Below are 19,029 nucleotides of genomic sequence, written 5' to 3' on the forward strand. Positions count from 1 at the left end.
GGCACCCCATCTTGAATAATAATCCTCCTTAAATAAGAAGCTATCAAGCATGGATTATATATTAATATACAGTCTTAATAACTTTATGACTGGACTGGCCAGGAACCATTCTCTGTTTCCTAAGTAGCTGGAATACAGGCAGAAGCCACTGTACCTGCACCCCCCCCCTCTCTCTCTCACACACACACACACACAACATATATATATATATACATATATATCCCATATATACATATATTCATGTCCATATACACATATATAAATATATGCATACATATGAATATGGACACAAATACCTTCATTCACACATGCATCTATACTTCGCTGTACCTAGGTTAAACAGCATCAAGCATTAAAAAGTAAAGTGTGGAACATTCTTATATTAATCTTTATAGGCAAGTACTCATGTTCAGTTAAACCAAACAGTATTTGCACCGGGAAAAAAATCAGGAATAATTCTATTAAGAAATAAAATTACTAATAGTTTGTTCCTAGGGAATATGAAGCAATCTTTATATACCAAATAGTCATTTGATGGATGTTGGAAAAATTGCATGTCTGCCCAAGTGTACCAGAGAAAATATAAAGTAAATTTTATTTTGAGCAAACTAGCACAACTACCTTTGGCTTTCTCTGAGCTAAGAGCTCCAGTCTCCATTACTTCATGTTTTCTAGTTAGATAATAGTGCTGAGTATTTATAGGTTTCCTTATATAACTGTAGTTGAATCCATTTTTCTTGTCAGAATAGTTTATTTTCTGTCCCTGCTCCTGTTTGCCTTGAATTTTAGTATTGGATTTACTGACTTTGCTCCGGTTCTACTCTTTTTTATAGAACCATATTCCTCAAGTTCAATTTATTTTTAAGTTGGGTACTTTATGTGTCCATTCCCTTTAGAGCTCTAAAAAGAATGTGTATTATTGACCAGATAAAGCTATTAAAGTAACTATTATGAAATTTATTTTTAGGACCTTGCTCACCTTAATGACTCTTTAGGGTTTAAGATATGCTCAATGTAGCCAGCACTATAAACTGGGAGGTATGGCCAGGGGTTATTACTTTTTACTCAGACCCTCTCAATATAGCACACTCCATTCAGTACTACCCTCTCTAATTATATAAGGGCTAGTAACAGCTTAAGCCTCTAACTTAATAATTCTTTTCTTAGGCTATTTTTTTTGGCCAATTCCTTTTTTGCACACACCCTTGTTTTTGCTTTCTGTTAGTATTTATTATTCCTCAGATAATCCTTTTGTTGCATTTTTGAGACCTATGCAGATAAGTAAGTACTTTATCTACTGTTTTGTTTTGTTTTTCTTGGTCAATCGTGAGGCTTGAACTCAGGGACTAGGCACTGGTCCCTGATCTCTTTCTTTCAAGGCTAGTGCTATACCGTTTTGAGCCACAGCTTCTCTTCCGGTTTTTTGATCTTTCATTAAAGATAAAAGTCTCACAGATGTTTCTGCCCCTTCTAGCTTTGAACCTTGATTGTCAGTTTTCTGCCTCCTGCTTAGCTGGGATTATAGATGGGAGTCACCAGTGCCAGTCTACTTTATCTACTTTAAACTGCACCTGTAGCAAACATATAGTCTTTTTCAAAATTAGCACATAATAATAACACAAGCAACTTCACTGTGATAATTCTACATATGTACTCTGAAGTTATGTGCTGCCTCTCTTTCTACATTTACTCTCCTTTGCACCTCCTCTTTTTTCCAGTGTTAAATGTACTTTATTACTCACATATATGTGAACATTAATATACATATGAAAAATTCCTATATTTTAACTTATATTTTTGAATCATACATATATGGTATATATGATTCTAAAATCGGTGAAGTTCGACATATCTCACTCAACAGGATGATCTCCTGTTCCATACATTTTCCTACAAATGACATACCTTTGTTTTCCATTGTTTCTGTGTAATATTAAGTGGTGTGTATGTGTTTATGTGTGTGCATACATATTAACCATCACAATATTTTATTTATTCATTTATCAGTTTGGGGGCACTTTGGATGATACCAAAGTTTCACAATTGTGAACATAGCTACAGTAAACATGATGATACAGGCATCTCTCTTGTATGCTGTTTTACACTCATTTGGAGATATGCCCAAGTGTAGTATGGAAAAATCACAAAGTCTACTTTTAGTTTTTGGTGGAATTTTCATATGGATTTACGTAATGGCTGTGGTAGTTTATATTCCTCCCACCGTGTGTGAGGGCTCTTTTCCTTGACTCCTCTCCAGCATTTTATTTTTGTTTTCTGGAAGCAATCATAGACTCTCCATATATTTTTGACTTAGCAATGCCATCCTATCTTGTCACTTTCACCTTTTGTTCCCTTTTGTTCCTATAGTTCAATTATTTGAGTACATTTTATTATCTTTAGGTAGTTTTACTAAGGTGTTCCCAGTGAACAAAGCAGTTCATCAATACAATGTCTGTTGATCAATATCACCCTTTTCAAATTCTCTTCCATTCCTCCCAACCTACACCTTACCTCACTATTCTTATTTTTGTATGATTGGCGTTGCATATTTTAAATTGAATTCTCCCCAATTTCCTTTCTTCTTTCCTCTACCTCTCCCCTTGACTCTACCTCATGCCTTTCAAGTACTTATTTCCTGTTGTTTATTTTGTTGAAATATGATTTATCCTCCTTATCTCAAATGCTTTATTGAGTTACAATCTACTTACTAACAAACAGCTGCACTTCTTCATTAGGATCTTACAATTTCCCCTAAACCACATCTTCCCAAAGAGGAAAGAAATCCAGTATTCAGGACAAAGGTACTTCAGTTGAAGAAGACGCATCTGGATGCAGAAATCCAGTCCATACTGGCTCTCTGTCTTATATGCTGCTCAAAACCAACAATTCTATGTGTGCTGATTCAGATGAAAACTATTAGTAGGGATCAGGCCAGTTGTCACAATTACTGCCAAACTTAGTTCCAGGTTGCCAGTAAAATTTTATTGCCACCATTTGAAATCCTTGAAAGCTCAGGAAATCATGCAATCATTTGAACGACTGTGCATATTCAGGAAAAGATGAGGAACCACTTCTTTCCATTCTACATTTGAGAAAGGATTTATCTCTGATGTTCCTGATTGTGATACAAGAGGAAGTCACTGCTTGGTGCTGTAATTTTTTCATTATGAAACAACAAACTTCACCTAAGTATGCAAAAATACCATGTGACCACATATAGAGTATAATATCTACTCTACAAATGAAAAATTAACCATAACTTGACTTTCTAGTCTTTGTAGGATTTCCATACTAGTAATTTCTTTTCTAGAAAAACATTGCTTTTCTGTATTGTACATATTTTAATGAGGATCTTTCCCCAATCCACCCTCCCCAAAGGATGAGTGGTTTAATAATAGCTGAACTGGCTTCATAATTCCTTGTATTGGAAAACACTGGGGATAAATTTCAGTTTAAAGAATGAATGAATTGCTGTTGTAATCTCTGGACAAGGAACCATTGAGTACATTACGAAGATCATGGACAATTTGACAATCAAATTTCCTCAATTATTTGCAACCCAAACAAATTTGCAGGGTATGAGAATCTATTTCTGATTGTTTAAAGTGTTTAAAAACTCTGAGAGGGTCTGGTTGTGCACTTTACAAGTATTTTTCTCTTCATTTTATTTCGTGATCACTTTAAGGTCTAAGAGGTAACTTTCAAAGTATAATATGTCATCACTTTTGGAAGAAACATACCCAGAGGCATGTGACTGAAGAAGCAACCTACCATTCAGACAGAGATAATCCAGTTCAGTGAAGTCACTGAATGTATTTTTGTGTGTTTATTACTGCCCAGACTACACCTGCAGGAACACTGAAATCGTTCCTTCCATGACGGCTACTGGTGTATGTACAGCTATATTTGGAAACTTGCTCTCAATTGCATAAGAATGTTGATTACTGAGAAATTACTGTAATAATTATCTGTACTTATCACTCTGTATGTGTGTGCTTATACTTGAAATATTAGCGAACATAGATTTGATATTTTATGATTAATACTGAGTATAAAAATGATCTTAACCCACTTTATTTATTTAAATTTCACACATCAGACCACAATGGGTTAAATGATCCTATTTTTGTAGTTTTTGATTTAGCTTAATTCTCATATACTTCAGGAAAAATAAAAGAATCCTGGGTTAATTTAAGCAATTTTTTTTTGTCAGTCCTGAGGCTTGAACTCTGTGCTTGGGTGCTGTCCCTGAACTCTTTAGCTCAATATTAGTGCTTTACCACTTGAGGCATAGAGCCCCTTCCAGGTTTCTGGAGGTTAATTGGAGATACGAGTCTCAGGGACTTTCTTGCAAGGGATGGCATTGAGCTGTGATCCCCAGATCTCACCTCTTGAGTAGCTAGGATTAAAGGCATGAGCCACTTGAACAGTAAGCAATGCTTTTAAAGATGAAAGAAAGCCTTTACAAAAGAATGTCTTTCAGATTACTGAAATAAAATAAATGTATTATGTTATAAACATAGAATTAGCTGCAAATAATCCTATTTGTTTCTCATGATTTCTTGATACATGGCTTATACATTAATATTAATATCTTAAACCCTATTTTGTTGTAAAAAAAAAAAACCCTTGGAGATGCACAAAATAAATCTAGCCTGTAGGATGGATTTTCGTTTTCTTCTTTTTATTTTTTGTGTATATATTTTTTTGAGGTGGACTGGGCATGACTGCAACATGAAATTTCTTGAATCGACAGGGCTGAAAAACATAAGCACTGCTCCTAAAATGCAATGTCATAATATTTAAAGGACATTTTAACTTCTCAACTAAATATTCTGATTCTCAAGGAAAGAAGGCTTGGGTGTTCCTTATAACCACTCCCCACCTCTGCCACTCACAGTTTTCATTCAGGTGCCAACTATATTGTCCTTGGATCTGAGTCCAAATATTTCTTCCTCAAACCTCCAAACAGACCTGTTGCCCCCATTCCATTTCCCTACTCTTTGCCTTTATGGCACTCTCTAGATTTTATAATTAGATATTATAAAGTTACTTTAAATATTCATGTTAGTCGGTGTGATTCATGTATGTGGAAATTAAAATTCATTCTAACTATCGCTGTTTCTCTAGCTTTAGATGGTTGCTAAAGTTTGATGTGATTGGGATATGAATTAGTTCATCCATATATACTCTTAAAACCCTGGTCATAGTCATGCTAAGAAAAAAATACATAAATACATGTGAGGAGATTATTTAATCAGTATAATTAACTCCATTCATTCGTGTGGGCTCTAAAATGCATTTCAGTTCCTTATAAATACTGTTTTTTTTTGGTTTTGTTTTGTTTTGTTTTTGTCAATTGTGGGGCTTGAACACAGGGCCGGGTCTCTGTCCCTGATCCTCTTTCTGCTCAAGACTAGTGCTCTACCATTTGATCCAAGACTAGTGTTCTACCACTTGAGCCACAGCAACACTTTCAGTTTTTCAGGTGTTAATTGGAATTAAGAATCTCACAGGGATTTTTCTGCTCAGGCTGGCTTTGAACTACTATTCTCAGATCTTAGCCACCTTACTAGCTAGCATTATAGGTGTTAGCCTCCGGTGCCTGCTTTGTTTGTTTGTTTTAAAATTTATATCTGAACTGCTCTTTTTGAATTTCAGCTTTACAGGTGTGTCTAAGAGCATTGCAATTAATCTGTAAACCTAGATTCTTAGGCATCAGAGTTAGAGAAAATCATGATTCCAGGCCACTCAGCCTGGGCAAAATGTTAGCTAGACCTCATTTTAATCCTTTCAGCCAACAAGCTTTGGATGGTGGGATATCTGGAATCACTGATACATAAGATAAAAATGTAGGCAGAAAATGATCTGAATCTGCTTCTGGGGAAAAATACAAGACCCTATGTGAAAAATACTTCAAGCAGAAAAAAATACCTGCCTAGCAACCTTAAGGCACTGAGTTCAAACCCAGGACCACCAAAACATTATTTCAACTGATGTATTAAAAATATAAAAATTGTATATATTAAGAGGAAGTGTGATACCTCAGAAAATGTATACATTTCATAAGTTTAAATCAATATAAATATTCCTTTATCATTTATTTATGGTAAAATAGTAAGAAAACAATGTTTTTAGTCTTTTGAAGTAAGTATACAGAACATAATTATTACCTATAGTCATCCTATTGGATGACAGCCCATCAAAACTCTTTTTTTTTTTTTCTTTTTTTGGCCAGTCCTGGGCCTTGGACTCAGGGCCTGAGCACTGTCCCTGGCTTCTTTTTGCTCAAGGCTAGCACTCTGCCACTTGAGTCACAGAGCCACTTCTGGCCGTTTTCCATATATGTGGTGCTGGGGAATCGAACCCAGGGCCTCATGTATATGAAGCAGGCACTCTTGCCACTAGGCCATATCCCCAGTCCCCCATCAAAACTCTTGCCCTAGCATAATTCACTACCCTTCCCCATCCTCTGTCACTCATCTTTCTTCAGTCTCTGGTAACTACTCTTCTACTGTCCATTTCAAAGAGGTCAGCATTTGTACTTTCCACTTCATATCTTGAGATACTTTTCTTTCTGTGCCTGGCTTATTCCTTGACAAATATTTGCCAGTGTTACATTGTATAAACTAAAACCTTCCCTTATCTTCATTAGTAGAAATCACTGTAATCATTGAATTAAACATTTGGTGTCTATGCATCAGTCACTAAAATACTTGATTAAATAACACGGGCAGCTTACAATAATTGGAATCACATGAGCACCAATAAATTAGATGTTTGTTCTGAAGTATGTTGATACTGTTGGTCTGGGGAAAAAAAACCCAAACAACAATAACAACAACAACAAAAACCCAACACAGGAACCCCTTTATCCTGTAATGATTTTGGCTGGGTTAAGAATGTTTATTTAGCTGGGCTCCCTTTGCTCATGCCTGTAATCCTAGCTACTCAGGAGGCTGAGATCTGAAGATTGTGGTTTGAAGCCAGACTGTAGAGGAACGTTTGTGAAATTTGAATCTTCAGCAGTTAACCACCAAAAACAGGTGTAAGTGGAATTCTTGCTCAAGTAGTAGAGTACTAGCCTTAAACACAAAAGCTTAGGGGGCAGCTACCGGTTCCTGTGTTCAAGCCCTTGGACTGACACCATAAAGCAAAAAGACTCAGACATGATAAATTATAGCTCACTCTAGTCATTCTCATAGTGAGACTAAAGGACAATATTCTTAAGAGAGGGTCATAAAAGCTCAGTAGCTCTGTTCAGATGATTATATAAAATGGTATTTTTAAAAATGAACTCCAGCAAATGGAAATAAGAGGTTTTGCTTTTCTTTTCTGTTCTCTTTTCTTGCAGTTTTTGTTTTCTGTACCTTTGGTTTTGTTTGGAAATTTATCTATCTGGGGAATGGTAAGGAGAGAACACATAAATGGTAGGAAAAAGAGTGAACAAATGCAGCAGTAATACTCAATAGACACTATGTGAAAAATAAACTATACGACTTGTGGGTTGGGATGGGATGGAAAAACTGGGAGAAAGCAAGGGAAGCACTGTGCAAAAAGAAATGTACCCATTATCTGACTGATGTAATATAACCCCCCATAAATCACATTTGAAATAATAATGAAAAGGATCTTGAATAAAAATGAAAAAAAATCAAATAAAGCATAAATGAACATTAATTTATGTGCAGTTCCTTATGCATCTAGACTAAAATGTTTTGTTGTGTATTATTGCTGACTTCTACATACATTATCCTCAACTCATATACTCAGTTATTAAATGCAGAAAAAATTAAAAAATAGGATAATATTCAATATTATATAACATTATAATAAACTATAAGGTGAAAATGATGCAGTGGTGTTGGCTTTTTAAGTAATTAAGAGTTTCTTGCTTATTTATGTAATTATTTGTTGGTAATAGTTATTGCTTTGGCAGTTTGCCATGCATTTCAAATGTTCTATTAATTTAAATGTGCCCATCAATATAAATCAAGTAAAAAATTACAATTGTTTTTACAGATGAGAAAACTAAGGCTAAAATTGAGCAAATAATTTCTTCAGTATATATATATAATTATAATAATATATATAATTATATATAAGTTATATATATAAACTATATATACATATATATATATATATAATTTGTAGTTTAGTTCCCAGTTCTACATGAAATCAAGGCCTGTGCTCTTCTTAATTATGCTGTTTCTACCCACCAAGGTGATATGTTTTATGGCACTTAGGGTATTGAACAGTGTCTCTTTCACACTGAAAGAGACAGGGTTATATCATAATTAGCCTTCAGGCTCTGCAGCTGCAGGGATTGAAATATTAAGCCCCAAAACAAGTTTATTTGCTACGAGAAACTCAGCAAAATACTTGATCATCACATAGTCCAAATTTCCCTGTAAAATGGAATTAGGAGTAAATGGTAAATATTTTTTCAAAAATTAATTAATTCTTAAAGTACTTAAGATGATGTCTGCCGTAAACCAAAATAAAATTAATATTTCCTGTGTTAGCTGATGACAAGATTTACACAGTTACTTATAAATACTATATATTAATAAATATTATTTGTTAAATATTTTATTGAATAAGAAAAGCTTGAACTTAAACAAAATAGTGTTATCAAAGGAATAAATGTTCATATATTCATATACATATTGTATACTGTCAATGTTCTTGTGTGTCTGAGTGATAGTTCATTTGTTAAATCAGGGTTCAAGTTATAGCTGGTCAAAAATGGAAAGTAAGAGTATAATAATTTCTAGTTCTCTAAATGCATTCATACATAAATTCTTTTCTATAAATTTATATGTAAATAATTTAAAATAAGGGCTATCGAAGTACCTAAATTATGCTACTGAGACTTTTTGTAAACTATCCCAATTTTAATATCTTAATATCTCTGTGCTTTCAGCTGAGGAGTTTACTTTACATTTACAATAAAGCTCTCATAAATCATGCAAGTGTTAATTCATTTTTGAATAACAGTTTGAGTAGGGTACAATGTAAGAGCTCCCTGGGTAACTATCTTAATTTCCACAACTAGTATCAATGATGCCAAGGAATTTGAGTGTTATTCCTGAGATTTCATCATGCCATAGTTAAACACCCAGAAGGGAATATATATGGGCATCTTAGGCCATGGAACCTAATAAATGAAAACAGCTTCTGTTATTTTTCAGATGATTTAACCAATGTGTTTGCCAACTTCTTCCTAACCCCCCCCCATCCCCGCCACTATAGTTTAATACATCATATGGTGTTAAACCTACATGGGAAAAAAAACTTATTAGAATAGCCCTTAACTTTCTGTCTCATTTCCCAGATATTCACAAAAATGGCAGCCTGAACACTTAAGCATGTGTCATTTAGAAGCATCAAGGGTAGCCGAGTAAAGATTTAAATTAGAACAGCTGTAATATGAAGTGTAGGATTACCTAGATGATTTTCCCATACTTATCAAAAGAAATTTTGACTAAATTAGAAATATTAAATCTCATATTAATAAATGAAAATAACTGATACTGGTCAAAACAAATCAGTTGTATGAACTGTACTTCTAATAAATGCAAATGCAGTTCACTTTCAAAATAAAACTAATCACAAGATAAAATATATTTGCATGCTATAAATACATGTAAAATATACGAATATAAAAATAAAATATATTGGTATAACTGTATATACATACATATATACATTTGGATGCAGAGGAAGAAGATAGAAAATTTGGACAAAATTTGGACAAATTTGAATAGTTACCTGTAAAATGGTTTCATATTTAAAAATCCACAAAGTATTTGAAGTGGATTAAGGTCATCATTATAGTGGATAAAATATTATAAAATATCTAACCTAAAGTTACTGAAATAAGAAACATTATATATTTAAACTACTTACAAACATGATTGGTAAATAATTACTATAATTTTGGCAGAAAACTTCTATGTGAAGTATTAACATGTTCATTTTTAATATTTGAAGTAATTACATTGTTATTGAAAATGGTCAGTAGGTGACAGATCACATAATAATTACCATATGATTGTACACTATATAATAAAATAAAAGGCTAGATATACATATATTTCACAGAAATTCACATTAGTTAAAGGAATATGTTGAAATCACAAAATCATATATTTTGTAGTATTAAAGCACTATCAAAACTAAATTTCTTAAGCTTTAAATGTACTATACCATCAATATTGAAAGCATTTCATTTGATCCTACTGCAAAGGCACTTAATATCCACAGTAAAAATCAAAATTTTGAGTCCAGCACAGTAGGTCAAGCTTAGCTTGTTGGGAAGCAACAATTTTGAGATTGAGATTCCAGGCAATCCTAAGCATACAAATTTCTGAGACTCCATGCTAACCAATGGCTGGGCATGGTGGTCAGGGCTTGCTCTCATAGCTACAGTGATTAATGAAGTTAAATGCTATGTCAACCCTGCTTAAAGAGGCAAAAATCAGTAGGAGAATCACAGCCCTCAAGAGAATAGAGAAAAGCTAAAACCTTAGATGAAGAAATCTTGAGTAGAAATTCCAAGAGCAGAGATCAGGGAAGTAGCATTGAGAAGTTGCCTTTCCCTCTATGGCCTGAAGGAAATATGGGAATATGTCCCAATAGAGAATCACCCTTTGTGGTGTGTGTGTGTGTGTGTGTGTGTGTGTGTGTGTGTGTGTGTGTGTGTGTGTGTGTGTGTGTGAGAGAGAGAGAGAGAGAGAGAGATACTAAAGATAAATAAATAGCATTCAAGTTCATTAATGTTTAGTGTTCCATTCTTTTCCATCTTGATCATTTATATTCTTAGTAGTTCTGCTTCTTTTACTAGCTAGCTGTGGAAACGTTGGAAAACCATATCACATATTAGTTCATGTCGGTTTCAGTTTCTCCATTTAAATTCTTTATATTTATTCTGAATTATATAATTTGATTTTGCTCCAAAACGGTGTAGTGGGGCTGGGGATATGGCCTAGTGGCAAGAGCGCTTGCCTTGTATACTTGAAGCCCTGAGTTCGATTCCCCAGCACCACATATACAGAAAATGGCCAGAAGTGGCGCTGTGACTCAAGTGGCAGAGTGCTAGCCTTGAGCAAAAAGAAGCCAGGGACAGTGCTCAGGCCCTGAGTCCAAGGCCCATGACTGGCAAAAAAAAACCCAAAAAAAACCAAAAAAAAAAGAAAAAGAAAAAAAAAACCATTAAAATAAATAAATAAAAAATAAAAAAAGAATGCTATCATAGCATCCGAAATACAATACATATTCAAAACTGTGTAGTGTAATTTCTGTGTGTTAACACTGTGTACTATACACTCTGATGGGAAGTGTAACATATATATGTTTATGATATATATGTTATATCCATATGATATATATGTTATATGTTATGATATATATATCTACAGTATGTGAATATATACTATGGATATATTCAGTAGTTAATGAATATAACACACATATATATATAGTGGATATATTCAGTAGCTAAGGAATATAATATATATATATTCATATTATATTCAGTAGCTAATGAAATTTCAGTAGAGCCCAACATTTACAAAGTGATATCACTGGGCTTTCTATTTGCATATATCCAACTTAGGCCTTCATTCCAGTGATTATTTAACTTTGAGGGTGGCAGTACTTTGATTTTTTTAACTCTTCAAGTAAATGACTATCCTGATATAAATTAACCATTCCAAAACTCCTTTCACTATCTTAGGCTTCTAACAAGAATAATAAACTGAGTGCTGAATTCTTGCTGATCTTCCAGCAAGTGAACTGGATCCTTCATTATTTCAGCCTATGATTTTTGATGAAGGTTTTCTGGTCCCATAGCCTTCTGATTGAAAGAACTTTTCTAGTGGGGTAAGTCTAAGTCATCATGTACTTGAAACCCAAAATGGAATTCATGGAAATAAGCACTGGCAACTGAGGAAGTATTAACAAGTCCAGGGCACAGATTCTACTCCTGTGCATATCTCACACCAAGACACATCCTGGAGAATACGTGTGCACTAATAACATTAATAACAATGGGCCATTTCAATCAATTATGCACTGTGGAAGTAAATAGCATTAATTTTGGCACAGATATCACAATATATGAAACATTTAAGCAAAATTAATATTTATGCATATGAATACTTACTATATTGGCAGTTTCTTCCCATAAATTCTCCTGGGCACTCACAGGAATAATTGGCAACAAGGTCTGTACATATTCCACCATTTTTGCAAGGCTCTGCTTCACATTCATTTATGTCTAAGTAAAACACACCAGAGGAAGGGGGAAATATTGGTTACAAATTATTAGCTATTAAGATGATTAGAAATTAGAGCATTTGATTAATTTTAAATTAGAGAGTTTGCATAATCACATTTCTTTGAATGTGCTATACATGTGTGTCAATAATATAAATGCTGCAAAACCAAAAGTTTATTAAAAATCAAGGTAATTTAGTTTCAAATAGAATAAAAAAACCCATCTAATAGAAAGAACAACATATCCAAACTATTCTCCAATTTGGTAAATAAATAAAATAAATATGAGTAATTTGGTGAAATATTCAGTGTTTTCTTACAATTAAATCAAACAAATTAACCCTGATAGGGAGATGAATTGGTTTCACTTTCATGATGTAGAAACCACCCTGCAGCATAACTGACAATTAACACTGTCTCATTTCATCTTAATTCATTAAAATTCGTACTGACAGAAATGTTTTAGCTTCTAAATAGTTCGCCTTTGATGAATATGATGAGGAGCAAATTGATTTAATAGCTAATGCTTGTTACATGCAAAGCATAATAAATGTAAATGATGATCACTTCCTAATCTCATCCTCCAGTTTCTAAAGTTAGGATGACTAAAGGGACTTACCTTACACATTATTTGTATACGAGAAAACCATGTAGAACATGAAGCAATCAGCAAAGTATTCTAATTTCATTGTCAACTGCACAACATAGCAAATGACTGTTTTCCGAATGTAAAGAGAAGTGAGTAATTCTGGCAACTATCAATCTCCAGCATATGTAAGTCCTTTCTTCTATGCATAGTACCAAACTAGGTCTTTAAAATACCATACCCCACTTAAAGACCACTGATACCCTATCATTGTTTCCTGGTAAGAATCTTCACAAGAAAAAAAATGTGGCATATATAACCTAGAAAAATATATCTTTCCTATTTTAATATGCTTTTCTTTAATATACTGTATCAAAAAGTATTTCTGAAGTCAGAAATATGATAGTTACTTAAAGTAGTATGATCATTATATTAACTTTATTCTAAGACCAAACAAAGTAGTAGAAACTCCTCTATTTGTCTTTTCTTTCAATGTTTTCTTTTATACAATTTCTCCTCCTTAAACCAGACTCTTCACCAATTATAGAATGCTCTTGAGATGTTTGCGCAAAAATTTGGGGACAGTCTGGAAAGCAGTATGGAGGTTCCTCAAAAAGCTGAACATGGAACTCCCCTAAGACCCAGCAGCCCTACCCAAAAGTTGACAAGCAAGACCACACTAAAGCCACCAGCACAACAATGTTCATCGCAGTACAATTTGTTATTGCTAAAATAGGGAACCAACTCAGATGCCCCTCAGTAGTTGAGTGGATCAAGAAAATGTGGTACATGTACATAATGGAAGTCTATGCCTCTATCAGAAAGAATGACATTGCCCCATTCATAAGAAAATGGAAGGACTTGGAAAAAGTCATACTAAGAAAAGTGAGCCAGACTCAAAGAAACATAGACTCTATGGTTTCTCTCATTGGGAATAATTAGTACACATCTAGGATAATTAGTACACATCTATGTACATATGAACACATAAGATGATGCTAAGCAAAATCAACTCCAAGTTATGGAAACAAGTGGTTTATAATTGTTATTTTCAACATACAATGTGAAATTTTTCTTTTGTCTTTCTTCCCCTTGGTTTTACCCCGGATGCCACTGTAATTGATTTTGGTACCCTGGATATATATATATGTGTGTGTGTGTGTGTGTGTGTGTGTGTGTGTGTGTGTGTGTGTGTGTATGTCTGTGTATACATATGAGTGTGTGTATTGGACCTGGGGAAGGGAAGGGGGATATCAAAATGGAGAGACAAAAGGTAAAAGACAAACCATTGCAACAGCAGTACTTACAAAAATGTATGCTGTTAACCAACTGTACAACTCAGGGGGGAGGGAGCGGAGAGGGGGAAAAGCAGGAGGAAATGGGGGAGGAGGTAACAAGTTGGATAAGAAATGTACTCACTGCATTAGGTATGAAACTATAACCCCTTGGTACATCATTTTGACAATAAACAAATAAATACATAGATTAATTAAAAAAATTAAGGGCAGATGATGAGTTTTTTTAGGCACTTTTTTCTGTTGTGTTGTTTATATTTGCCCCAATTTGAGAGTAAAAATCATTCATGATTGTATTCAGAAACAATTTAAATATTTTGAATCTTTAAAAAAAAGGTAAAATGCAAGTTTAAACTCAGGATCTAATAATTATTAAAAATAACTATATGCTCTAAATCATTTTAAATTATGGCAGACCCCCTAATTTTTTCTCCTTTATTCTCAAAGAAAAGTACAGAGGGGTTACAGTTTCATAGGTAAGGCAAGTACATTACTTATCCAACTTATTATCTCCTCCCTCATTTTTCCTCTATCTCCTCCCTTTCCAAATACCTCCCCCCCCCATAAGTTGTAAGGCTTGTTTACACCAATTGGTTTTGTAAGTATCACCTTTTCAATGGTTTTTCTTTTTATCCTTTCTCTCTTATTTTTGGTATTCCCATGGAAAATGAGAAGGAAAAGAAAAGAGGGAAGGACAAAGAGGAATAGGAGAAGGCAGAGAGAATATACTAAAAAAGGAGTATGAATCTTTTTTTCACATTAATCCAAAGAAGTATTCAATTATTTTAGGTATTACTGAAGTTTTACCCTTAGTGGTAAGAAACCATTCATTGTGCTATTTATTTTGTGGCCAACTCGATTAATACTGTGGAATTATGCTTCTCATTTCTGTCCTGTACTAGGTCTACTAAATTGCATAGTTCACCCTGAAGAAGACCATTTCATTGCATTTGGGGTTTGAATGAAAGGATTCATTGGGATTTATGGTGGAAGGGAGATTGTACATTTCTAAGCTCCTTCCATTTTGGAAAGACATAAGGAAACCACAGTTATATAGATCTAAGAAATGACCCAGATGTTAGGACAGTCCACTCTCCTAAGATTTGATATGAAGAAGTAGAATATATAATTTAATTCTCAGGTAGGAAGTACTAGGGATATTTTTTCATTCATTTTAAAATCAGACTACATAACAAACTCAAATTCAGCTCTTTCTACTTTGAAATTTTAATGGAAGAATACCCCAAGGTATGCAGGCTGTTATTGGTAGGCAAGAACTGTCATTCTGTGCTTCCACAAATCTTCCAGGTATTTGCATAATAAATAATTTTTTATAACATGTGATGCGAAGTTTATCTCATCAGGCAGGTAAATTATAATTATAGATATCTGATTCTAAAAATCATCAGTCAGCATTTTCCCTACAGGTTGGCATGAGGCCTGCTGAACAGAAATTGTATTTGCTGAGGGGGAAGCATTTCATACATTGTTTCAATGTATGCTCTTCAATGCTTTTTTGGATACTCCAAGTCTACTTAAATCTCAATTTGGAAAAATGAAATTGTTATTTTGGATGAATCATATTATTCAGTAGCAAAATTACTTATCAAATAATGTGCAGGCTCAGAGAACAGATTTGAATCATGCAGCAGCTCTTATGTATTAGTATAATGCAAATCTTTTAGTGGTTAAGGCTATTTGCTTGTGATTAACACTGCAAGCAATTTCAATGAAAACTGACCTCAATTTGTATAAATCATGTTTAATTAAAGGCTAGAACTAAGTGTTCACACAATATAATGTGATGGAATGAAAATTAAACAACCTTGTAATACAACACATCCATTTCTTGTTGTTACAGTTCATATCATTATCATTTTCAGAAAAAAATGCCCACATCTATTTTAAATGCACTGAAACATATTAGATACAGCAGATTTTTGTAATTTTAAGAAAGTTGCAACAGCATACCTTAGGTGAACTTAGAATAATTATATATCGTTAAATTTATAATTTATATATACAAGAACATCGATTACTTTTTGAAGTGTTATCCTCTATAGTTAATCATAACCAATATTTAGTTACAATGAGCCTTGAGGGTAATGAACGCAGACTGCTGAGTTCTGACATAAAATTTTGCTTACCACAATGCAGTGTGACTGAGAAATACTGACCACTACACACAGGTTTCCTAATTTTATCTTAGAACTAATTACTTGTAGTCTGATGGCTATATGTTCCATTTAAAAAAAATTGGTAAAGAAAGAAGGAAAAAGAAAGCTTTGCCCCAACAAACAATTCTGTTTATTTGGAATGAAAACAGAAATTCTCTAGATTGATGCATGGGTTCTTGCCTCTGTTGTATGAAACACACACACGCTCTATGTGTGTGTGTGCGTGCGTGTGTGTGTGTGTGTGTGTGTGTGTGTGGTTTCTGTTTTGCCTGAATACTTTAAGACATACAATTTATGTCATACTTAACTTATTATCTGCAAGTTTGTGATGGCTGATAGTCTACCATTTGGGGCATGATTTTTTTTTTCTAATGAGAGAAAGGTCTACCCATCCACATTCTAGAGATGTACTATTAGAAACATTCTTTTGCACTTAACAAATCACACAAATATTCTACATGATCAACTTGAATATTCATACTTTAAGAAGTGTACTTTATATGCCTTAGCATCCTGGAATTTTCTGAGTAAGTTTCTTTGTCAGACTCTTTATTTTGCAAATTGTATTTCAAAGACTGAGAAAGTGACTCTAGAATGGAAGATTGTCAAAAAATTTTTGAAAATTAAAATTTTGTTTGGTGGTTTCTTATTTGTGCTTTTAAAAACATGGATTGTCTAGGCAGCCTCCCATGCCACAGAAATGATGTTTCATCTTCTCAGAGAATTAAATTTAAATACTCAGTAGTTTCATTCTCCTTTTCCACTATTTATTTTTAATAGTCAAGAAATATTTGCTTTTTATTATCCTTCAGTAGTTGTTTAAAAGGATTTCAGTTCAACATGTCATTGTATGAGTAGAAAGCATCTAGATCAAAGTAATCCCATCTGTCTTTCTCTCCTATTGTTGCAACTCTACTTATCCCCTCAATATATCTAGTTCCATTTCCGTATACATTCATGTCCATTGAATATTAGAACTGTACGCGCCTAGCTTTCCTCCCTCCATTCATCTACCCTCCCTTTGATCTCATCCCTTTTTAACTCTGGCCTGTTAGAGATGAAAATCTCATTAATTCATTCAAACTTACATTTCTCTGTGCAGAATAAAGATCAGTAGTTTTTATTCATGGGTCATCATTGTCCTAGTCTATTCATTATTTCATTCAGACATTTTCAATTGGTAACAGAACTCCAGTAGTTTATAAACAAGGTCTAGAAATACAGTATTTTAAATACTGACCATATAAGAGATGAAAACATCCAGCCCTTCTGTGGACAGACATATTTGCTACTCTTTCATTCATGAGCCTATCACTCCCTTTTATTTTAATTCCCAAGTAGGACCATAATTATCAAGAAATGCATTTGTTCCTGGGATGAGCTTCCTCAATTATTAAAAAGATACCACAATAGTAGCTTTTCATTTCCTTTTTCAAAGACATTTTTTGAATTACCTATTCCTTTCCCTTGGGCTGATTTTTCCCCTTTCAATATTGTTATTGACTGCTAATTAGCCAAGTAGAGCTTATTTCAAGAACCTAATTTTTGATCCTTCAAAATCCAACTTCCCTGAGCTCTCCATGAACTGTTAAATATTCTACTGTCCTCCCATGAGTGATTGCGTTTTAAATTTTGACCTTTCATATTTTTTTTCTTATCTAAAGCCTACAGTTTTTTCCTCTTTCAAGCCTGATGACTTCATGATGAATTTCGAGGAATTCTGTCGCTCTACTCAGATGTTGAATTTAACTGGGCCTTAAATAGATTACCTATAGGATTTGCCAGTCATTCCTGAGACCAGTTCAATGTACTTTTAACCATGCAGGCTTGAACTCTCTTTTGGTCTGGCTTACTGGTAATTCATTTTAAAATAACAAAGTAAATCAGGATTCTTTAATTTGAATACACCACACATTAACATTTTATAATGCCATATTGGTAGCTTTTATTTGCCAAAAACTTTAATGAATATAAGTGTCGTGTTCAACAGGCTTTTACCCATAATTTAAAGATTGTGCACATCTCCGTCTCAGCTTTTTATCACTTACCCTATGATCTCAATTTAGGTGAACATATCTTTTACATTATTATAAAGGCAATATCCATCCAAATTCTCTGGGATGCTTCCAGTTGGGCTTTATTTACCTACAATCTGGTATTTGGCAAGTAAGATAATGGCTTCATAGAGCCAAAACCAGGACAGAAGCAGAATTAAAGGAGGAGTAACCTCAAGCATGTCATATCTCTGCAATTTGAATATCAAATAACATGAAAAGTACAAGCTACATTGAAAACATATAATGGAAGCCAAAAGAACAGTTGTTTCCTTTGATGAAAATTTTTATCAAAGGAAAAACTATCTCAATGTATGTTAACACAGTGACATTTAAAAATTTGTTTATCAATCAATATTTGAAAAAGAAAGAACCAAGAATATTGACATCTAGGTAACTATCAAATACATACTGTAACCACAGGTCCTCTGATCTCCACATGTGGCCCAGCATTACTTAAAGTAATTCCATTAAGGAAAATAATAGAGATCGAACAATTTTTTTTGCCAATGCATAGAGGGTTTACAGATACATAAAGTAGTGAGTACATTTCTTATCAAACTTGCTACCTCCTCCCTCATTTTTCTCCCACCTTCCCTTTTCTTCAATATGTTGGTTTACAACATCTTGTCTTG

General features: G+C 33.7%; 1 protein-coding gene across 2 annotated transcripts in view; it reads right to left on the bottom strand.

Moving 5' to 3' along the window:
• The window catches only part of Edil3 (EGF like repeats and discoidin domains 3), a 413,819-nt gene that overhangs the window by 172,032 nt on the left and 222,758 nt on the right, over positions 1–19,029 (bottom strand). For both annotated transcript variants that reach the window (XM_048331381.1, XM_048331380.1), the window contains one exon: positions 12,170–12,283. In XM_048331381.1, the coding sequence (XP_048187338.1) occupies positions 12,170–12,283 (114 nt within the window). The remainder of the gene's footprint in view (positions 1–12,169; positions 12,284–19,029) is intronic.

This window comes from Perognathus longimembris, chromosome 22, assembly GCF_023159225.1.
Source record: "Perognathus longimembris pacificus isolate PPM17 chromosome 22, ASM2315922v1, whole genome shotgun sequence".
In the NCBI taxonomy this organism is placed as follows: Eukaryota; Metazoa; Chordata; class Mammalia; order Rodentia; family Heteromyidae; genus Perognathus; species Perognathus longimembris.